The sequence below is a fragment of the Tamandua tetradactyla genome, chromosome 1 (assembly GCF_023851605.1).
Source record: "Tamandua tetradactyla isolate mTamTet1 chromosome 1, mTamTet1.pri, whole genome shotgun sequence".
Lineage (NCBI taxonomy): Eukaryota > Metazoa > Chordata > Mammalia > Pilosa > Myrmecophagidae > Tamandua > Tamandua tetradactyla.
In genome coordinates, this window is record NC_135327.1 from 129,517,025 (window position 1) to 129,541,126 (window position 24,102).

General features: G+C 41.0%; 1 protein-coding gene across 4 annotated transcripts in view; it reads left to right on the forward strand.

Moving 5' to 3' along the window:
• Positions 1–8,814, forward strand: part of ABCB1 (ATP binding cassette subfamily B member 1) — a 261,471-nt gene extending 252,657 nt beyond the window's left edge. For 2 of the 4 annotated variants that reach the window (XM_077148311.1, XM_077148394.1), the window contains exons 26-28: positions 4,382–4,588; positions 7,123–7,269; positions 8,172–8,814. In XM_077148311.1, coding sequence (XP_077004426.1) covers positions 4,382–4,588; positions 7,123–7,269; positions 8,172–8,375 — 558 coding nt within the window. In that variant the 3' untranslated portion in view covers positions 8,376–8,814. The remainder of the gene's footprint in view (positions 1–4,381; positions 4,589–7,122; positions 7,270–8,171) is intronic. The other 2 variants (XM_077148221.1, XM_077148159.1) reach the window with 1 other exon arrangement.
• The last annotated feature ends 15,288 nt before the right edge of the window (positions 8,815–24,102 follow it).

Sequence of the window (24,102 nt, forward strand, 5' to 3'; positions counted from 1 at the left end):
GAATTTAATGATTTTTTTCTACAAATACATAGATATAAAAAGAACATAATTAAAAACATGGGCAACTATCAATTATGGTTCCGTTTGGGAATCAGAAACCACCCTATGTATTTCAAGTAAATTAGTATTTAATGTAGAGGATGGGTGCTTACAAAGTCATTGGATGATATACTGCAGCTGTGATCCTATGGCCAAGGAAGCTACAGAAAACTATGCCAGTGTCCCAGCTGCTCCATTCCCAAAGGGACTAAGACTTGACTCTGGCTACTGCACAAGCTCCTGTCTGCTGGAGCATATACTAAAGGAGAATTGGGCTCTGCCTTCCACATTTCACACAGTGCATCTTACTGGTGGAATCTAAATTACTTCTCAAACAACGGGAGTCTAGGAAATAGATTTTAGCCTTCTGGTCCCTTGACATATGGAAGGGCGGAGACACAGATGAATATGGAAATGAATGCTGAGTGCACAGGACTGAAACCATCTCAGACAACACTGGTAATGCATTGATAAAGTGTCCTTTCCATCTACTACAGGAATATCCATTTTCTGTTCCCTGTGCATTTGCACAAAAGCTTTGAAATATTGACAAGTGCTACATAGCAGCCAGACTTCATAGAAGTGTCCCTAGTAACTTCTAGTAAATGTTGTCAAGCTTTATCAATTAGCAACCCTTAACCACCTAGTCAGTTACTAGGAATTAGTTCTCGTTGTCATATAATGACTCTCTGGATTTGGGCATCATTTGATCCTAAGAATTGAAGAAAGGACTAGACCCTGAGCATCACGCTGAGGTCAGGAAAATGTATGCAACCAGTGGGGCTTGACTCTTACTTTGAGGAACACTGGCCTGGAATGGTGCTTCTCAAACTCGGTGTGTGTCAGACGGGCATGGAGAGCTGACGAAGAACCGGGTCTCCAGATATGTTAGCACTGGACCTTTTAGTTTCACAGCTCCCAGGTGATTCTGATGCCTACCATAGTTTAGGAACCACTGAACTGGTGAATTGGAAGGAAGAGGTTTCAGTGTAGAGAGTCCTGAAAAATTAAGCTACAGATTTATGAGGGGAGGATCCAAGTTTTGTGGGACCTGAAGGTGACACAATTTTAGGAACAAAGGAAAGAATGTGAATTTATAAATAAAAAGTTAGGTATGAAATTTCAGTTTTCCTTTTTTTGAATGAAAAGAGTCACAACAAAATACCAGAGCCTTAAAGTTTTGGGTTCCTCTCCTCAGTGATTGCCTCCGGCATTTCCCCTAAACGCTTACCAGGAAGCATTCCTACCCGCAGCCTAGCTTCCCTCCCCATCCAGAGGCCATCAGCATCCAGCACTTGACTCTTCTTCCTCCCCTCTCTGGTCCTTCCTTTTGGGATTCAGTTACAAGTCTGTTGTCATTTTCTGAGTGTAACCCAGCGGGTGCCTGGGCCAGGATGGGACATCCCTATTTTGAGGAGGACAGAAAATATACTTCAATTTTGAGATACTTTTGTGACCAAAACACAACCGATAGCCCTTAGATCCAATCCTGGCTCCCCCCCGATTACTAGTTGTGTGGCCTTGAGTAAATTGTTTCCTTATCTGTAAATGGGGATTAAAGTATCACCAACCTCCAAAAGGAAGTTTTGTAGGTTAAACAACAGAATTAGACAACACTTATCACAGAGCCTAGAATATAGCCGATGCTCAATCTATATTATTTCAGAGTAAATTATACACATGGAATAATACAGATTCAAATAATAGTTTGCTAATGAAGGCAAGTAGATTTTAATCTATGATAGGGATAGCTAGTCATTTTAATTTGGCATTACTTTGTTCCTTACCATATATTTACTTTCTCGTATGTTTCTGAGCAGTTTTTACCAATCCCCAGAGTTCCCTCAGACCTCATCCCTGCCTTAGCCAAAAGAAAGAAAGCTCTGCTTTATCCATTTTATGTTTTGTTCTTCCTAAACATGCTTTCCAGGAGAAAGGAGTCTTCAGCTAACACAGGTTTTAACTAGCCTGCACTTCCGTTGTATTATATTAGGATAAACAGGCTCAAGTGCGTTAGATTTCGTGTGATGGGGAAACTCATTAAAACTTGCTGGGATAATTCAGGTTTGTCTGTGGTTAATTGATTAGGCAGTGTCTGTTTCCCCCTAGTTATATAAACCTGGAAAACTTTTTTTTAAAAAACCCAAATCTCCTTCTTGCTTCAAATTTCCATTTCTCAAGTACGATTCTGTCTAGCAAGAGCTTCCATTTAGCCACAGTTTCTTTCCCCTGCTTCTCTCTACCTTCACTTACTAACATTGTAAGGAAGCCTGGAGTGTCCATGTTCCAAATAGTCTCCATGGCAACTGAGCTTGGCAATAAAAAGGTCACACTATACTTTCCATCCCTGCACCAGTCAGTTTCGCAAACAGAAGCTCAGTTCCTGCAGCAAAGATTTGCATCCACCCTCTGGCCGGCTGTCTCCCAGAGGCACCCAGCCAGCTGCCTGGGATGCCACAGTGAGTGTAACGGCTCAGCACACACTCACACCACCACTGGGAAAACAGCGCCAAGCACACAACCCGATGCTGAGTCACTGGTGTCCTCCTCAGAGGTGACAGACAGCACTTGAGTGGCCAGAACTCCATTGCAGAGCGGATCTGTTAGGTAGGCATGTTCACATCGGAGGGTATTATAATGAGCAAAACCGTCAGGGGCATGCCCTAGACTTCTGCAATATAATCTGGGAAGTCCGAGTGCGAGAGAAAGGGCATCCTCTCCTCGGGCTCAGCATTCTGGACATCCACCCATCTGTCACACACACCTATGGAGTTAGATAAAAGGAGCGCTTGCTTTGTGCCCAGCACCGTGCTAAACACAATACATGTAGGATATCATTTCTCCTCAGCTCTGTGAGTTTAGGGATTATCTTTACTCCTGTTTTATACACAAGGACACCGTCTTGGAGAAATTCACCTTCCCAAGATCAATAACGAATTAAGAGACGGCAGCCGCCCCTCCACACTACTCCTACTCCATTCAGCCCTCTGCGACTGATTCCTCAAAAGCTGATCCGACCTAACTCCGGTTAGGTTAGATCACCTATCCACCTATTCTGCCCTATCCACCTATTCTGCAGTCATCGTTATTTATTTCCACTCTCATCCTGGCCACTTCTCTAGTGAGAAATTGAGATGTAAGTACAGATATGCCAGGATACATCCCAGAAGTCTGATGCATTGTATTAGTTCCCTGTGGCTGCTGTAACAAATTTCTACAAACATAAATTGGTGCAGCTGTAAGGCCTTATTATCTTAAGTTCTGGAGTTCAGAAGGCCAAAATGGGTCTCACTGGCTTAAAATCAAGGTGTTGGTAAAGATATATTTCTTCCAGAAGCTCTAGGGGAGAATTCATTTTCTTGCCTTTTCCAGTTTCTAGAAACCACCTGCATCTCTTGGCTCATAACTCTTTCCACCATCTTTAAAGCCAGCATGTGGCCTGTCTAGTCTTTCTCACATCGCATCACCTGACACCCACTCCCTTGCCTCTCTCTTCCACATTTAAGGATGCTTGTGACTATACTGGGCCGACCTGGGTAATCCAGGATAATCTTATGGTCATCTGATTGGCAACCTTAGTTCTACCTGCAACCTTAATTCCTCCTTGCCATGTGTTGTAATTTGCTTAAGCCGCTGAACTGCAATATACCAGAAGTGGGCTAGCTATTAACAATGGGATTTTATTAGTTTACAAGCTTAAAGTTCTGAGGCCATAAAAATGTCCAAAATTAGGCATGATACCTTTTTCCTGAAGAGAGGCTGTTGGCGATGGCAGCGTCTGCTGGTCTCTCCCTTCTCTCCTGGGTATTGTTGCTTCCAGTTTCTGGCTTCAGTGGCTTCCACTCTTTATCTGTGGCTTTCTCTCTTGGCTTCTCTTACTTCTGTTTCATCCTCTTATAAAGTACTCTGTTAAGAGGATTAAGCCCCACCTGAAGCACTCCTCAACTGAAATAACCTAAACCAAAGGTTGTACTCGCAACAGGTCTACACCACAGAAATGGATCAGCTTTAAGAACATGATCCTCCGAGGTCCTGTGCTTCAAAGCATCCCGCCATGCAACCTAGCATGTTGACACTTTCTGGGGATCAGGACACAGTCATCCTTGATGGCAGGATGCACTATTCTGCTTGCTATGTGCATAGTTAGAAACCAGTTAAAAGGAAAGAAATATAACAGCTCAAGTCTTACAATTATGACATTGATTTAAGGTGAACTGATCCTTAAAAGGACCAACCTTTTCCTCAGTTTCACAGTAACATGGCCATTTTAGTGTATGAATATTCGCTCTGCTAAATTCAAAGTGTGCTGCCCTGGAGCTGATCTGTGAACTGTTGTTTCCAGCTAATCGATGGGAAAGACATAAAGCATGTGAATGTCCAGTGGCTGCGCGCCCACCTGGGCATCGTGTCCCAGGAGCCCATCCTGTTTGACTGCAGCATCGCGGAGAACATTGCCTATGGCGACAACAGCCGGGTCGTGTCGCAGGACGAGATCGTGCGGGCGGCCAAGGAGGCCAACATCCACCCCTTCATCGAGATGCTGCCAGAAGTAAGTCTCCCCAGGAGCACATTGCAGCTGCCCAGCCAACAGTTTCTAAAGGTCTGGCTTTCCGAAAACCAAGAGAACTGAGCATCCCAAACACCACCACCACCACCGCTCCCAATCCAAGCATCTGGCCACATTTCCTGTCCCAATTACCTGATCGTCCTTCTTCCTGTGAGGGAAGGATCAGAGTGTTGGATTTGGGTTTACGGGAGGGAAACATTTCAGGAACAGTTCTCCAGCTCTGAAGCTTCTAGGCTTGAGGCTCCGTGCCTCTTCAGAGCTAGGGAAAAGTGGGTATGTCCGGAGGGACCTTTCCCTCCAAGCCAGAGGCAGGGCCTGTAGGCAGGTGTGGGTCTCCACCTGTGGACGAGCTACTTCTGGTCCTGTCGAAGCAGCAGCCGTGACCAGCTCCCCTCCTTGTTCCTACCCTCCATCCTGCCTCCTCACTGCTAAATCTCCCCAAGCTCCACACCTCACTCTGTGGAGTCAGGCCAGGCCAGGGCAGATGGGTGGCTCTCTCTGAATGGAGCACAGCCCGTCAGCATGGCTTGGCATGGTGTGCTCGCTCACCACCACTCCCTGCACTATTGTCCGGTGCGGGGCCTCTAGACATCTCCTGGGAAGGTGCCGGAACAGGCATCTCTCGGTCTCTCAGGCCTCTTTAGCCTCCAACGTGCCTGTGGAGCTAGCCTGGCTTCAATCCCCCTCCATCATCAGCAGTGATGCTTATTGTAAGAATACGCCTCCTAAGAAAATCAAGCTCAGTAGGTAACCTCCTCCTGGGAAAGATGCCAATACCAGGTGGGCCTGACTCTTGCACAAGAGTCACCTTTTCCTCAAGGTCTTCTTGGGAGAACTGTTGCCACGACATTGCAGGATGCAGGGCGGGTATTATCCACCCCCCAAATATTCTAGCCCAACTTTGGGTAATTGACCCTTCTAGAGCCTGGAACATTTAAAACACAAAGCTCCAATCCCCTTTGCTAATGCTGAGGGCAGCGGTTCTGAAAGTGTGGGCAGGTACTGAAAGTGTGGGCAGGTACCCCGTGAACCAGCATCACCCGGGAGCTCATTAGAAATGCAGATTTTCACACCTTCCCCAGACCTGCTCAATCAGAGGAAGAGCCCAGCAGGCTGTGTAACAAGCCCTCCGGTTGGCTGGTGCAGGCTCATTAGAGAACAGCCCACCATTAGAGAACAGGTGGGCTAGGGATCAACAAAAGACAAAAACAAGGTAACTATTATCTAGTTTATTAAGTAGATTTTGCCCAGCTGGCATTCATCCCCCGCAAGGATCCCCTCCTTTCTGGCTCCATCTATCACCCAGAGCATATCTGTAGACACTGTGACTCTCAGAGTCTAGACCAGGAGAGAGGAGGCAAAATTCCCTACCTCCTGGTTCCTGTCTACAGACCCACTGCTTCTGAGTGATTAGTGCCAGGATTTACGTCACCCTTTAGAAGCCTCCTGTGATTACATTTCTGCAGGGTTCCAGCCCTGCCTTTACCCTGCTCGGCTGGATATCCATACAGTACAACCTGGTGACCCGGCACTCACAGGGAGACAGGTGTCAGGTGCCCCTGCCTTCAGAGGCACCGCGGCTCTGGAATGGAGCCAGGTGTCTGCATCTGCTAGAGCTCTCCTCCGGTCGCCTCACTCCATCTGTAGGCGAAGACTTCCGTCTGAGCACCGTAGTGGTGCCACATTTAGCAAATAAAAATAAAACAGCAAGTACATATTGACAAGCAGATAGGACATGAATTTCAAAGTGAAACTCTGCGTATAAAACTCAAGCCCAGTAAGTGACTAAAATTTCAACCTGGCAAGCCCCTGAAACTAAGATAGTATTTTATTCTAGGTTAGAAACATTATCACAACCAGTTTCTGCTTTCTTCTACTTATGCTTTAACTCCTGTCCCTAGAGTCTTAGTCAGTATTTACTGGCGATTATAGACTATGAGGAATTTTGGAAAAACTCTAAAAAAAAGAAAGATTTCAGCTTTCAAAGGTAGATATCAAAATTGAATTCCTTAGCATCCATTAAAATAGTTTATGCATTGGAGATAGTTTTATAAAAAACATCAAAAGGCTAAAATCCCAAGAATCTCTTCCCTTCTGCGCCTTAAAATAATTACAACAGCGCCACCTGCTGGTTATAAATTAGATGAGCCTCAATTTTATGGGCAGCTTGTTCAGATCAAATTTCCTTCTTCCTATTAATCTTTGTCCCTAACATAATAAAACAAGAGACTGAAAGAGACTAACATGCAGCAGTGTTTTTCATCATAAAATTGATGATGTTTTTACATTAAAATTAATTTTAAGACCCAAACCTCTGTTTCAAGAAGAGTGATTAACCCTACTATTTAGAGCCATTTTTTTATTGTTTAACTCTCTGAATCCATGTTTGGCTTCTGAACCTAAGTCATGTTTGCGTGTGTGGAAGTAGTTATCCCGTCTTCTGTAAGAAAAATGGATTGTTAGTACTTTATTATCTGTTCTACATTTCATAATTAAAACACAAAACCTTTTTACAGAAATATAATACCAGAGTAGGAGACAAAGGAACTCAGCTGTCTGGTGGCCAGAAACAGCGCATTGCCATAGCCCGTGCCTTGGTGAGACAGCCTCATATTTTGCTTTTGGATGAAGCTACATCAGCTCTGGATACAGAAAGTGAAAAGGTAAGGATTTAGATTGGACTCATTCACACTTTGCATCAGTTGTCCTTATAAAATTTAATTGTATGCTTTTATATCCCATAGTAGAGTCAAAATTCAGCCAGATAAATTGATTACTACTCATGTCAGCTTTCAGTGTAATTTAAACAGCTTATGGTAGCTATTATTCAGGAGAACGAAAATTCAGGAGAACTGAATAACAAAGATGGCCCGAGGCAAATTAGTCTTATAAATTCTAGAAAACAAAACAAAACAAACAGAAAAACAGCCCTTTATTGCTTTGTATTGACCTAAGAACCTGCACCCAGGAGGGATACTTCCTTTCTCTGCTGGCTGCATCAGCTCAGCAGCCATATGAAAAAGGGGGAGGCCAAGATAATCTTAAAATCTGGCTGGGTCTTAACATAAATATTAGCAGTCATTTTCAGTTCAAGAAAAGGCTGAGTGTCGAGATATCTGAAAGACAAATTGAGCTTGTAAAACGAAGAGAGGCCATCCGCCATTCTGAGATGCTCTGCATCTTAAAAATACCAAATTTCAAGGAGCCTGTGCTCTCTGTCTCTGTAAATTTCTTGAATTTGCTGCAGAGCTGGACTACCAGGCTGCTTTTTAAGATGTGTGACTAGGCACAATATAAATGTTTTGAAATTATCTTATAGACTGTATTTAGTGCCATAACTTTGAGAACAGATAACCCCTGCCTCAGAACTAATACAAACTAGGATTCAATTATCTTCTGATATGATAACTCTCTCGCTTCCTAAAAATCTATGTTGCGCATCACTGACATCTTAGTAAAAGAATGATCTATTGGTTGAGCGATCAATCATGGGGCTTTTTATGGAGGAGGAATTAAAGATGGAGAAATACTTTTATTGGAATTAATTTACGCAATTACTGAACAGGTCGTCCAAGAAGCCCTGGACAAAGCCAGAGAAGGCCGCACCTGCATCGTGATTGCTCACCGCCTCTCCACCATCCAGAACGCAGACTTGATCGTGGTGTTTCAGAACGGCAAAATCAAGGAGCATGGCACACATCAGCAGCTGCTGGCTCAGAAAGGCATCTACTTTTCCATGGTCAGTGTCCAGGCTGGAGCAAAGCGCTAGGGAACTGTGACCATATGAGATGTTAAATATTTTTAAATATTTTTGTTTAAATATGGCATTTAATCGAGGTCAAAAAGCAAGCACTTGTTGGAAAAACCACGTAGAGTTACCTGTTTAACATTTCCTGCCATAACTGAAGATCATTCCACCAAGTTCAGGGTCTTCAGAGATGTCGTAATTAAAAGAACAGAGCGAGAACATCATCAAGTGGGGGAAATAATAGTTTTAATTGCATTATAAAATTTATAAAAGAATTCAATGTAGATATTAAAAAATAAAGTGCATAATTTTGTTTATATTTTCTCATTTGGACTGTAACTGCCTTGCTAAAAGGGTATACAAGTAGCAATAAGTACTGCAATGTTTGTATTCAAGTACCTATAATAAAACTAAACTTTTATATGTCTGGATTCATCTTATCCCCAATGCCTGTGAATGTGTCATCTTCCAGGAATATAGTCAATAATTTCTGCTTTTTTTAAAAAAGGGTAGCCTCTTTAAAGACACCCATCCATTTTTGTGGAGCTTAGATAATTCTTTTCTGCATGGCTTTCACTCCCGGCCCTACGTAGCTCTCTGGCTTCATTCTCGCATTTGATCCTGCTGACTCTAGAGTCTCTACATTATGACGTTTCTCAATCCGACCACTCAGATCAAAAACAACACTTCTGGGGTGTGGAGTGTGGCATGGGAGGCACAATTACTCTCATGTACATTAAATATTTGCTTTGCTCTTAAAAAGGGCTCTTAAACAATTTAATATATTTGCATTTAAAAATATATAATTATTCTTTTTCTAATTTGATAATGAATTATTGTTCCAATAATTGGTCACTTCCAAAGTTGATCCTTGTGGTTTACCAATGTTTAAAATGTCTCATGAGTTTAAGTACATCGCCATACAAACAAAGGGAAAAAAAAACCTTAAGAATAATACTCTGACTAACAAAAAAAAGTAACCAAAGCACTATAAGCAAGATTGAAAGTCACAGATTGGGAGCAATATTTGCCATATTTATTTTAAAATAATGACATCCTTAATATTAAAAAATATAAAATAAAATAATAAAAAAATTAATATAATAAAAAAACATATAAGAAAAGAAGAGCCATTTTCTCCAAGGAAAAATGAAAAAGGACATGATCAGGTAATTCCAAAGAAGAAATGCATGAGAAAGAAATGCAGATTAAAGCATGATTTGCTTTTATGCCTAATGTTTTAGTTTGCTAGCTGCCAAATACAATATACCAGAAATGGAATGGCTTTAAAAAAGGAAACTTAATAAGTTACAAGTTTAGAGTTCTAAGGCCATGAAAATGTCCCAATTAAAGCAAGTCTGTAGGGCGGTGTGACAGTGGCTCCATGCAGAATTCTCGCTTACCATGCTGGAGAACCAGGTTTGATTCCTGGTACCTGCCCAAGCAAAAAAAATTAAGGCAATGTGCCTGCCCAAGCAAAAAATAAAATTAAGGCAAGTCTTTAGAAATGTCCAATCTAAGGCATCCAGGAAAGGATACCCTGATTCAAGAAGGCCGATGAAGTTCAGGACTTCTCTCTCAAGTGGAAAGGCACATGGCGAATATGGCATCAGCTGCTAGCTTCCTCTTCAGGCCTCTAGCTTCATGAAGCTCCCCCAGAGGTATTCTCCTTCATTTCCAAAGATCACTGGCTGGTGGACTCTGCTTTACGGCTTTCGTCATTCTGTTGTCCTACTCTGTTCTCTCAGAATCTCCAAAGGTCGCTGGCTGATGGAGTCTGGTTTTCACGAACTCTTGGCTCTGCTCGGCTCTGCTATGGCTTTCTCATCATTCTCAAAAGATACTCTCTCCAAAAAATGTCTCCTCTTTTATAGGGTCCCGGTAAACTAATCAAGACTCACAGATGGGTGGAGACACGTCTCCATCTAATCAAGCTTAATACCAACAATTGATTGAGTCACATCTCTGTGGAATAACTTAATCAAGTTTCCAACCTATAGTCCTGAATAGAGATTAGAAGAAACCCTTGCTCCCACACGACTGGTTAGGATTAAAACATGGCTTTTCTAGGGTACATAAATCCTTTCAAACCAGCACACCTAGTAAGTTAATAATGAACAAAAACGACAACTGATCTCTAGTGTGGGCATTCCTTGCTGGTTATCGACTTAGTAATATTGACTTGGTTGTCAATCGACCTCAATTATTATTTGACAATATAAATAAAAAGTTTTAAAAATGTGTATATCCTTTGACAAATTCCAATTCTAGGAATTTAATGAAGACGTATAACAGGATGTTTATTGTAACAGTCATAATAGTGAAAACCTGGAAACTATCTAAATATTTGATAGCTAAAAAAAATCATTCATTAAATTTTGGTACATTCACAAAATGAAATATATACAATCATTAAAATGAAATCATATCAGAATATTACCGAAGCAAATAATTTTGTGTAAAGAAAAATTGTTTACCATATGGTATGAAAAATATGGTAACTTTTATGTTAAAAGTATATAGATTTATATGTATAAATATAAATATATATGAAAAATACCAGGAAGAAACATGCCAAAAGAGACCAGTTAGAAATTATTCTTTCAGATTTTCTTTTCTAAGTTTTCAGCTTCATAATTTTGTAAATTTTTAAGGTTTTAAAAAGTGTGCTTATTCTAGAACATTTCGGTAGATTCATACAAATAGAAGCATAAAACAATGTCACTCCTAGTTTCACTTCACAATGACAATGATTCTTTTTTCTTAATTGCTAGAGGAAGTTCTTACTACATGGGACTTCGCTTTTGAAAAAAGTTCTTAGGTTATCTATAAGAGAATAGCAAAGTCACCTTCTTTTAATTATTTTCACAATCCAGATTTCGCAAATAATGTTTAGGTCGGAAATTCTGTAGGCTGTATTCACTCACTCAGTCGGAATCAGGTTTCCCTCTATGTACTGGTTTGTTCTAGCTGGAATCTCGTGGAGGTGGAGCTCCCCAAAGGGTTTCCTACATTTGCTGCCCCCATAACCACCACTGCTTAAGAGGCTGGCAGGGGAGCAGCTCTTCATTACATTCATCTTCTCCAATTATCCCACATAGAGTTAGTTACCACATTCCGCCATTGAATACAAGTGCAATAAACCATGTCAGTGCAAGCAAAGTGTGATTATAAGACCTGCTTAGCATTATTTTTAGCCCTCTTACAGTTAATCTGGGGAAAGTACAAAAAGCCACAATCCTAGAGCTAAAAAAAAATTTTCTTTGGGTACGCAATTAAAAGATTAACACAGTAGTAAAGCTGCACAACAATGTAAATAAGAACCAAACTGTGTGACATAGTATTTAGTAGGAACAAAGTGTGGGGGCTGGCCTGGTGACAACGGGGTCTGGGTTAATTCATTGTGCTATATTCAGTAGGCTCTGTACAACTGTCCCTTTAACTGGGTCACGCATCTGTGAGAGCTGGGGTGACATTGTATTTACCTTGGTATCCCCCAAAATCTAGAATGGTGTTATGTATAGTAATGTCTGGTGAACTAAATTGCAGGATGTTGGTGAGATACCATATTTGGATGTGGCCAGCTGTGGTAAACCTCAAATGCCAGCTGGTGGAGTTCATATTTGGTGATATAGAAAAATGAAAAAAAAAAAATTGACGGTTCACAACAGGAGCATGAAGTGATGAGCATGAGATTTCAAGGTTACTCATACACTGAGGGCAGGAGGGGCTGGACAGGATGAGATTAGTAGCCAGTTGAATAGTGGCTCCACAAAAGATATGCCCACACCCTATCCCTGGGACTTGTGGATGTGACCTTATGTGGGAAAAGAGACTGCAGATGTAGTTAAGCTAAGGGTCTTAAGATAAGGAGATAGCCCCGGATTATCTGGGTAGACCCTAAATCCAATGCCAAGTACCCTAAAAAAGTGAGGCAGAAGGAGATTTGACATTCAGAGGAGGAGGAGGCAGCGTGACCACTGAGGCAGAGATGCAACTGCAGGTTAAAGAATGTCAACAGCCACAGAATCTGGAAGAAGCAAAGAATAGATTCTCTCTGTTCCAGAAGGAACATGGCCCTGATCGATTCTGGATTTGTGGCCTCTGGACCGTGAGAATAGCTGTCTGTTGTTTTAAGCCCCCAAGTTCATGGTTATTTGTTACAGCAGCCTCAGGAAATGAATATAAGCCTCACATCAGGGAAGGTAAACAGGATGCACTTATTGTAAAAAGCAATAAAGGTAGTGAAGCCCTGAGTTGAGCTGGTGAGAATGGAGAAGAATGGTGGAACATTCAATGAGAAACATCCATACACTAGATATGAATGATGGAAGGAACAATAAAAATTAATGCCAAAATTTGGGCTGGGAAAATGCTGTAACATTGATGGAGATAAGGAACTCTTTTAGGAGGAATTTGATTTGCTCATATGTCTTAGAGGCGACATCAAAGCAGAGGGCATTTGAAGGTGTGGCCCTCAGAAAACAGTCTAAACAAGATGCACCCCAGTGTGTGACATTTGTTTGAGTTCAATCCTTTCCTAGTCCAGGCTCTTTTATTTTCCTGGTTCTATCCTAGGATTAACCAACTAATCCAACTCTAAACAATTATGGCCTTTATATCTGGTTCACAGAATCACTTCAGCCAAATTGTGCTTTAGTCTGTTTTCTTACTCACAGAGCAGCCATTTGTCCCTAATCTCAACAGTAAGAAGACTTTTTTTGACTCACTGTTCTTACATCTCCATTTCAAATGCCTGCTCCCAGTTTGTGAATTTCTTTGAGGAAATGACTGTGTCTTTGTATCAGTCTTGTTCCTGTGTTTGGCAAAGTCCTTGCCATATAGTAGGGGCTTGTTGGGGACTGAATCATGTTCTCTGCAAAAGGCATATTCAGATCCCAGTCCCTGTCCTGTGGGTGTGACCCCATTTGTAAAGAGGACCTCTGAAGATGTTATTGGCTAAGGCGTGCACAAACGGAATAAGGGTGGGCCTTAATTCAACATGGCTGATGTCCTTATAAACAAAGGAAACTGGACATGAAAGTGAAGGCTTGTGGAGCAGCTGGAAGCTGGAAACCAATGGAATCCTGAAGAGACAGGAGAAGATGCCACCATATGCATTGCCAAATGAAGAAAAGCCAAGACAAAGCATTGCCAGCAGCCAGCCTCAGCAAGCCAGACTCTGGGGAGAAAGTATCACCTTGATGCTCAACTTCTAGCGTCAAAGCCATGAGCCAATAAATTCCCATTGCTTAAGCCAACCCATTATATGGTATTTGTTTTAGCAGCCAGGAAATGAATACAGAGCTAGAAGGTATCTGTTCTTTCGAGAAATGTTTTCTTTAGAGTGCACATTCCTCTGGGTCAGTTTGCTTTTAACACAAATTAACATCTGAAAAGTCCTTTGTTAATGAAAGGTATATTTAGAGGATTACAATCTAAGGTCTTATATTTTACATAAAAAGCAGAGAGGGGAGCTTTATTGTAAGACCTGTGACCCAAACCTTAACCATGATACAGCACAAAAGGGAGAATCTTGTATAAGTTGTATCTGTACATCTTTTTAAGAGCCAAAACTTAAAAAAAAAAAAATTGGAGTAGTCCAGTTAACAATATTACACTAATGTCAACTTCCTAGGTTTGATTTTGTACTATGATTATATAATATGTCACCTTTGGGGTAAACTTGATGAAGGGCACACTAGACTCTATGTACTATTTTTGAAAATCCTTGTAAGTTTGTCATTATATTGAAATAAAAAATTGAAAAACTAAAAGAGAAAAAAATAGTTAAACTTTGCTTAAAGATTTGCTCTCTTAAACAAAAAGATTAAACAACAAAAAATGTTCGGGAAGCACTTTCTCCGCCTATAGTCCTTTGTGTTAGTTGGAACTTCCAAAATCAAGGTGAAAGATCTCTGCCCTTGGAGTCTGGAGAAATCAGAATAGCAAAGAGAAAAGCTGGAATGCTTACACATGCATGCAAGAGGCAAAGATACATGATGAAATATTTTCACCTGGACTCTTTCAAAAGGTCCAGTTAGGGTTATAAGAGAAAGTGACCTTTGAGTTGAAAACCAAAGGTTTTCACTTTCTCCACTGGACAGCTAAATGTGAAGGTTTTCTCCCTTTTTTTTTTTTTTTTTTTTTTTTTTTTTTTTTATTAACGGAAAGAAAAAAAAGAAATTAACACAACATTTAGAAATCATACCATTCTACATATGCACTCAGTAATTCTTAACATCATCACATAGATGCATGATCATTGTTTCTTAGTACATTTGCATCAGTTTAGAGGAACTAGCAACACAACAGAAAAAGATATAAAATGTCAATATAAAGAAAAGAAATAAAAGTAGTAGTAATAGTAAAAAACAACAACAACAAACAAACCAACAAGCAAACAAAAACAAAAAAAAACCCTATAGCTCAGATGCAGCTTCATTCAGTATTTTAACATGATTACTTTACAATTAGGTATTATTGTGCTGTCCATTTTTGAGTTTTTGTATCTAGTCCTGTTGCACAATCTGTATCCCTTCAGCTTCAATTACCCATTGTCTTACCCTGTTTCTAACTCCTGCTGAACTCTGTTACCAATGACATATTTCAAGTTTATTCTCGAATGTCCGTTCACAACAGTGGGACCATACAGTATTTGTCCTTTAGTTTTTGGCTGGATTCACTCAGCATAATATTCTCTAGGTCCATCCATGTTATTACATGGTTCACAAGTTTATCTTGTCTTAAAGCTGCATAATATTCCATCGTATGTATATACCACAGTTTGTTTAGCCACTCTTCTGTTGATGGAGGTTTTGGCTGTTTCCATCTCTTTGCAATTGTAAATAACGCTGCTATAAACATTGGTGTGCAAATGTCCGTTTGTGTCTTTGCCCTTAAGTCCTTTGAGTAGATACCTAGCAATGGTATTGCTGGGTCGTATGGCAATTCTATATTCAGCTTTTTGAGGAACCGCCAAACTGCCTTCCACAGTGGTTGCACCCTTTGACATTCCCACCAACAGTGAATAAGTGTGCCTCTTTCTCCGCATCCTCTCCAGCACTTGTCATTTTCTGTTTTGTTGATAATGGCCATTCTGGTGGGTGTGAGATGATATCTCATTGTGGTTTTGATTTGCATTTCTCTAATGGCCAGGGACATTGAGCATCTCTTCATGTGCCTCTTGGCCATCCGTATTTCTTCTTCTGGTAGGTGTCTGTTTAAGTCTTTTTCCCATTTTGTAATTGGGTTGGCTGTCTTTTTGTTGTTGAGTTGAATAATCTCTTTATAAATTCTGGATACTAGACCCTTATCTGATATGTCATTTCCAAATATTGTCTCCCATTGTGTAGGCTGTCTTTCTACTTTCTTGATGAAGTTCTCTGATGCACAAAAGTGTTTAATTTTGAGAAGCTCCCATTTATTTATTTCCTTCTTCAGTGTTCTTGCTTTAGGTTTAAGGTCCATAAAACCACCTCCAGTTGTAAGATCCATAAGATATCTCCCAACATTTTCCTCTAACTGTTTTATGGTCTTAGACCTAATGTTTAGATCTTTGATCCATTTTGAGTTAACTTTTGTATAGGGTGTGAGAGATGGGTCTTCTTTCATTCTTTTGCATATGGATATCCAGTTCTCTAGGCACCATTTATTGAAGAGACTGTTCTGTCCCAGGTGAGTTGGCTTGACTGCCTTATCAAAGATCAAATGTCCATAGATGAGAGGGTCTATATCTGAGCACTCTATTCGATTCCATTGGTCGATATATCTATCTTTATGCCAATACCATGCTGTTTTGACCACTGTGGCTTCATAATATGCCTTAAAGTCAGGCAGCGCGAGACCTCCAGCTTCGTTTTTTTTCCTCAAGATGTTTTTAGCAATTCGGGGTACCCTGCCCTTCCAGATAAATTTGCTTATTGGTTTTTCTATTTCTGAAAAATATGTTGTTGGGATTTTGATTGGTATTGCATTGAATCTGTAAATCAATTTAGGTAGGATTGACATCTTAACTATATTTAGTCTTCCAATCCATGAACACGGTACGCCCTTCCATCTATTTAGGTCTTCTGTGATTTCTTTTAACAGTTTTTTGTAGTTTTCTTTATATAGGTTTTTTGTCTCTTTGGTTAAATTTATTCCTAGGTATTTTATTCTTTTAGTTGCGATTGTAAATGGGATTCGTTTCTTGATTTCTACCTCAGCTTGTTCATTACTAGTGTATAGAAAAGCTACAGATTTTTGAATGTTGATCTTGTAGCCTGCTACTTTGTTGTACTCATTTATTAGCTCTAGTAATTTTGTTGTGGATTTTTCTGGGTTTTCTACATATAGTATCATATCGTCTGCAAACAGTGATAGTTTTACTTCTTCCTTTCCAATTTTGATGCCTTGTATTTCTTTTTCTTGCCTAATTGCTCTGGCTAGAACTTCCAACACAATGTTGAATAATAGTGGTGATAGTGGACATCCTTGTCTTGTTCCTGATCTTAGGGGGAAAGTTTTCAATTTTTCCCCATTGAGGATGATATTAGCTGTGGGTTTTTCATATATTCCCTCTATCATTTTAAGGAAGTTCCCTTGTATTCCTATCTTTTGAAGTGTTTTCAGCAGGAAAGGATGTTGAATCTTGTCAAATGCCTTCTCTGCATCAATTGAGATGATCATGTGATTTTTCTGCTTTGATTTGTTGATATGGTGTATTACATTAATTGATTTTCTTATGTTGAACCATCCTTGCATACCTGGGATGAATCCTACTTGGTCATGATGTATAATTCTTTTAATGTGTTGCTGGATACGATTTGCTAGAATTTTATTGAGGATTTTTGCATCTGTATTCATTAGAGAGATTGGTCTGTAGTTTTCTTTTTTTGTAATATCTTTGCCTGGTTTTGGTATGAGGGTGATGTTGGCTTCATAGAATGAATTAGGTAGTTTTCCCTCCACTTCGATTATGTTGAAGAGTTTGAGGAGAGTAGGTACTAATTCTTTCTGGAATGTTTGATAGAATTCACATGTGAAGCCGTCTGGTCCTGGACTTTTCTTTTTAGGGAGGTTTTGAATAACTAATTCAATCTCTTTACTTGTGATTGGTTTGTTGAGGTCGTCTATTTCTTCTTGAGTCAAAGTTGGTTGTTCATGTCTTTCCAGGAACCTGTCCATTTCTTCTAAATTGTTGTATTTATTAGCGTAAAGTTGTTCATAGTATCCTGTTATTACCTCGTTTATTTCTGTGAGGTCAGTAGTTATGTCTCCTCTTTCATTTCTAATCTTATTTATTTGCATCCTCTCTCTTCTTCTTTTTGTCAATCTTGCTAAGGGCCCATCAATCTTGTTGATTTTCTCATAGAACCAACTTCTGGTCTTATTGATTTTCTCTATTGTTTTCATGTTTTCAATTTCATTTATTTCTGCTCTAATCTTTGTTATTTCTTTCCTTTTGCTTGCTTTGGGATTAGTTTGCTGTTCTTTCTCCAGTTCTTCCAAGTGGACAGTTAATTCCTGCATTTTTGCCTTTTCTTCTTTTCTGATAAAGGCATTTAGGGCAATAAATTTCCCTCTTAGCACTGCCTTTGCTGCGTCCCATAAGTTTTGATATGTTGTGTCTTCATTTTCATTTGCCTCTAGGTATTTACTAATTTCTCTTGCAATTTCTTCTTTGACCCACTTGTTGTTTAAGAGTGTGTTGTTGAGCCTCCATGTATTTATGAATTTTCTGGCACTCCGCCTATTATTGATTTCCAACTTCATTCCTTTATGATCCGAGAAAGTGTTGTGTATGATTTCAATCTTTTTAAATTTGTTAAGACTTGCTTTGTGACCCAGCATATGGTCTATCTTTGAGAATGATCCATGAGCACTTGAAAAAAAGGTGTATCCTGCTGTTGTGGGATGTAATGTCCTATAAATGTCTGTTAAGTCAAGTTCATTTATAGTAATATTCAGGTTCTCTATTTCTTTATTGATCCTCTGTGTAGATGTTCTGTCCATTGATGAGAGTGGTGAATTGAAGTCTCCAACTATTATGGTATATGTGTCTATTTCCCTTTTCAGTGTTTGTAGTGTATTCCTCACGTATTTTGGGGCATTCTGGTTCGGTGCGTAAATATTTATGATTGTTATGTCTTCTTGTTTAATTGTTCCTTTTATTAGTATATAGTGTCCTTCTTTGTCTCTTTTAACTGTTTTACATTTGAAGTCTAATTTGTTGGATATTAGTATAGCCACTCCTGCTCTTTTCTGGTTGTTGTTTGCATGAAATATCTTTTCCCAACCTTTCACTTTCAACCTATATTTATCTTTGGGTCTAAGATGTGTTTCCTGTAGACAGCATATAGAAGGATCCTGTTTTTTAATCCATTCTGCCAGTCTATGTCTTTTAATTGGGGAATTCAGTCCATTGACATTTAGAGTTATTACTGTTTGGATAATATTTTCCTCTACCATTTTGCCTTTTGTATTATATATATCATATCTGTCTTTCCTTCTTTCTACACTTTTCTCCATGTCTCTCTCTTCTGTCTTTTTGTATCTGACTCTAGTGCTTCCTTTAGTATTTCTTGCAAAGCTGGTCTCCTGGTCACAAATTCTCTTAGTGACTTTTTGTCTGAGAATGTTTTAAATTCTCCCTCATTTTTGAAGGACAATTTTGCTGGATATAGGAGTCTTGGCTGGCAGTTTTTCTCTTTTAGTAACTTAAATATATCATCCCACTGTCTTCTAGCTTCCATGGTTTCTGCTGAGAAATCTACACATAGTCTTATTGGGTTTCCCTTGTATGTGACGGATTGTTTTTCTCTCGCTGCCTTCAAGATCCTCTCTTTCTCTTTGACCTCTGACATTCTAACTAGTAAGTGTCTTGGGGAACGCCTATTTGTGTCTAATCTCTTTGGGGTGCGCTGCACTTCTTGGATCTGTAATTTTAGGTCTTTCATAAGAGTTGGGAAATTTTCAGTGATAATTTCTTCCATTAGTTTTTCTCCTCCTTTTCCCTTCTCTTCTCCTTCTGGGATACCCACTACACGTATATTTGTACGGTTCACATTGTCCTTGAGTTCCCTGATACCTTGTTCAAATTTTTCCATTCTTTTCCGGATAGTTTCTGTTTCTTTTTGGAGTTCAGATGTTTCATCCTCCAAATCACTAATTCTATCTTCTGTTTCTTTAAATCTGTCATTGTAGGTATCCATTGTTTTTTCCATCTTTTCTACTTTATCTTTCACTTCCATAAGTTCTGTGATTTGTTTTTTCAGTTTTTCTATTTCTTCTTTATGTTCAGCCCATGTCTTCTTCATGTCCTCCCTCAATTTATCGATTTCGTTTTTGAAGAGGTTTTCCATTTCTGTTCGTATATTCAGCATTAGTTGTTTCAGCTCCTGTATCTCATTTGAACTATTGGTTTCTTCGTTTGACTGGGCCATATGTTCAATTTTCTGAGCGTGATCCGTTATCTTCTGCTGGCGTCTGGGCATTTAGTCAGATTTCCCCGGGTGTTCGACCCCACCCGAACGTTGAAAGATTTTTCTGCGCAGTCTCTGGGTTCTGTTCTTCCTATCCTGCCCAGTAGGTGGCACACGTGGCACACGCCTGTCTGTGGGTTCCACCAGCGAAAGTTGCTGTGGGTCCCTCAACTCTGGAAAACTCTCGCCGTAGGGGAGGTTCGGCAACCGAAGCGTCTTGGAAGAATGTCAGCCGGCCCGGGGTTCCAAACGCGGGGAGGGTCGCCGGCTGTCGCAGCACAGGAGAGCGTCCGGCCAAATTAGCTAGTCGGCCCGGGGCACCAAGCGTGGCGGGAGGGCGCCAGCTGTCGCAGCCCGGGAGAGTGCACTGCTCCCAGCCGACGGGGGAGTCACGTGTTTGGAAGGGATCCCCCGGTCACTGTTCTCCGCAGTCTGGGGATTTCCGACCCAACTATCTCAGTTTTTCCGGGGGGCCTCGTGTGGTGGGGGCACCAGCCGCCGCGGCCTAAGGGGACCGCCTGTCCAATTCTACCAGCTGGCCTGGGAAGGTGGAAGGGAGGGACTCCGGTCGCTTGCTGTCCCACCCAGGAAAGCCCGTGCCCCTTGGTGATCTCACCGGAGCTGGTTCTCCCAGATAGTCAGCCGTTCCAGGATGGGGTACGCTGTCCCTTTGATTTCCCTCGTGGCTCCGGGAGCTGCTCTGTATTATCTCCACTCCCCCAGTAGTTGTTCTGGAGGAGGAAAGGTGAGGGCGGCAAGGCTGTCGAGGCTGGTGGCGGAGGAGCACGGTGAAGGCGGGGGAAGAGGGCACCGTGTTGGTTGGAGAGCAGCCGGAGCAGGATGGGGAGGAGGGGGGTAGAGAGAGAGAGGGGGTAGGGAGGTCGGGCGGCTCGGCTGCTGCGGGGCGCGTGCGCCGCGCGGCGGTCCGGCGGAGAGAGAGAGGGGGTAGGGAGGTCGGGCGGCTCGGCTGCTGCGGGGCGCGTGCGCCGCGCGGCGGTCCGGCGGAGAGAGAGAGGGGGTAGGGAGGTCGGGCGGCTCGGCTGCTGCGGGGCGCGTGCGCCGCGCGGCGGTCCGGCGGAGAGAGAGAGGGGGTAGGGAGGTCGGGCGGCTCGGCTGCTGCGGGGCGCGTGCGCCGCGCGGCGGTCCGGCGGAGAGAGCGTTTTCTCCCTTTTTGATTGTTGCTTGGTGAATTGGAGAAGCACCCAGGCTCTCCAGTCAGAAAAAACTAGATTGAATCGGGTTGAAATGTGTTTAACGTGTCGTTCCTTATTTTCTCAACGTCTCTTTGCAAATTGGCAATTTAGGGATTTCATTTGCTGTGCCCTTGCATTATTCTAGTGCTAAATATTATAATAAATATTAAGAATATAGGACAAGCTGATTGTATAATGATGTAGCTTTTACAGTGTGACTGTGTGATTGTGAAAACCTTGTGCTGATGCTCCTTTTATCTAGGGTATGGACAGATGAATAAAAAATATGGATAAAAATTAAACAAATAATGGGGGGCAAATTGGGTAGATGGAAATACTAGTGATCAGTGAGAGGGAGGGATAAGGTGTGTGGCATGTATGATTTTTTTCTTTTTTCTTTTTCTGGAGTGATGCAAATGTTCAAAAAAAATGATCATGGTGATGAACGCACAACTATGTGATGATATTGTGAGCCACTGATTATGCATATATGGAATGTTTGTATGCTAAGAATGTTTGTATGTTTGTAAAGTTTTATCAGTAAAAATATTTTAAAAATGGTTAAACCATTAAAAAAAAAAGAATGTAGGACACAGAATATACGCAAAAAGTGTTGGTTGCCTTCACTCCCCATTCTTCTTGTCTCCAAGGCTACCAGTTCTCTTGTATGGAAGAGAAGTTTTGTTTTGTATTTATGCGCTTAACAAGTGCCTATTAGACGGGATCCAGTACTAAGGTATGGCACGCTCCGGTTTAGGAGACAGGAAATAAGTTGTGACGAACATTGATGTCAGGACACACGGCTCTGTGGGTGTGATGGGTAACTAAGAAGTGAGTGACCAGTTTTCTGGGGAGCAGCTGGAGGGTTCAAAAAGCTTCCTGGAGAACTGAGTCTGTGCTTCTCAGATGGACAGTGGAAAGAGACGGTTGATATGGGGAGCAGTGCAGAGTGGCCTGGAAGGCTACACCTGGAAGTGGTGTAAGGTGGACTGAGTGCAGGGGTTAGGAGAGAGAAGGAGCAGTGATGGTGGCCACAGGAATGAGGCTGGAAAGTAAGGCAGGGACTCGAGTCTGAAGGGTCTGTTGTAGCAGAATGGGTTTATTTTTTATTATTTCTATTTTTTGCCATGATTCATTTGAACCAGAGAGGGTGTCGAGGTACATCTCGCCTTGGAGTGGCTAAATTCCTACCAACATACCTATGCAGGGAGACTTTATAAAATAAATCACACCACTGTTTCAATTTTCACTATAAAGATGAAAATATAACCCTTTTACAATTTGCAAAAGAAAAGGAAAGAACAAATTCTAGAAACCTGCCTTGCAACTCCTTTTGAGCCTGACAGAGGGGCTCTACAGCTGTAGCATTTCACCTACAAGCAGTGGGGAGCCCAGCACCCCAGCACCCCAGTATTGGGCAAGGAATCACACTATTTTCTACTGGGGGGGAGGAGGGAAAAGAAGCTGTGGGAAGGAGAATTTTTTTTTCTTTTTTAATCAAGAGATAGAGAAAACTTAAACAAATATTAGTAAAGTCAGACCCTCTAATATTTTATATCTCTGTTCAAACTGGTTTGCAGCTGAGGCTTCCTTATTCTACTAGAGTGTGACTAAGGCTTTTTTTTTTCTTCCATTTTTAAAGGGCTCACTGTCCCTCTTCATTTCCCTCTCATGAAAAACATCTTTAGCAGCACGGACAATGACCCTATTACTCCTACTCTTTAGAGTTTAAACAGATTAGTCAGGCAGGATTTATCCGCGGATTGTCTATGTTGCTTTGGGAAAGTGCCAGCTCCAGCCAAAAGTTGGCTGAGGCTACTTGGATTATCTGGAAAACACTATGGCTGTAATAGTTACCTTCCCTGAACTAAAAAAAAAATGGCATAAAGTTTTTCGGATTCAGGGAGCCCAGGTCTGAAACATGTGCATATAGACAAAACCTGGAGAGAAATATGCCAAAATGGAAATGGTTTGGTTAAAGTGGGAAAACAAATTGTAGGATATCCTCTATGATAACAGATACTTAAAGGGTTTATGAATGTCAGAGGCTAAATATAAAATCTTGGATAATGTTTCACAAAAAAAATAGCATTCATGAATCTGTCCTTTGCATATACTTCAATTCTGGAAGAAAAGTTTTTGAGTAGCCAAAATTTTTATTATGATTTATTATTGGCTATTAATAGATGAAATTCAATTTCAAGTATATTTCAAATTCTCGAAACTTGAATTTATACCAGCAATCTACATTAATCAACAGTTGCATATATTACTACTACAACATCAAAGCTAAGGTGTAGGGCAGGCAATGGTGGCGCAGTGGCAGAGTTCTCGCCTGCCAGGCTGGAGACCTGGGTTCAATTCCTGATGCCTGCCCATACGAAGCTAAGTTAGCTTAGAAATTTCTCTACACCGAACTCCCAATACTTTCAACACCTCTTTATAGTTCAATCTGTATTTTAATTATTTCCTTTGTTTTACTCTGTTTATAGCTGTTTTGCATATATGTCTACTTAAATTATTAAAGACTTAAAACTTCTTGAGAGCTGAATTTCTACCTTACTATCTTTATGTCTTCACCGTGTATAACACAATGACTTGTCATAGTACATGCCCTCGTTGAAAGTGTTGGATGAATTATGAACAGACATGGCTAGTCAGGAAATGATAGAGTTAAAATTTCCTTTACCAGTTTCCAGATCCTTCTACATCAAGACAGGTGCCAAATATCTTCCTTTTGCCCTTTCATATGCCGGTGTTGCTAGGACAAATACCAAACAATGGGTTGGCTTAAACAACAAAAATTTATTGGCTCACCATTTTAGAGTTCAAAAGTCCCAAGCCCGAGTGTCTGCCAGGCCTTGCTTTCTCTCAGAGTCTAGAGCATTCTGGTAATGACTTGCCACAATCCTTGGGGTTCCTTGGCTTGTATCTTTGCCTCAGTTGCATGGGGATGTCCTTGGCCTACTCCTATAGTGTTCTCTGGCTTCTGCATCTTCTGGCTTCTTCTGGTTTCTATTGACTGACTCAGTCTGAATTGCCTCTCCTTCTAAGGCCTCCAGTATTATGGATTAAATCCACCCTGATTCT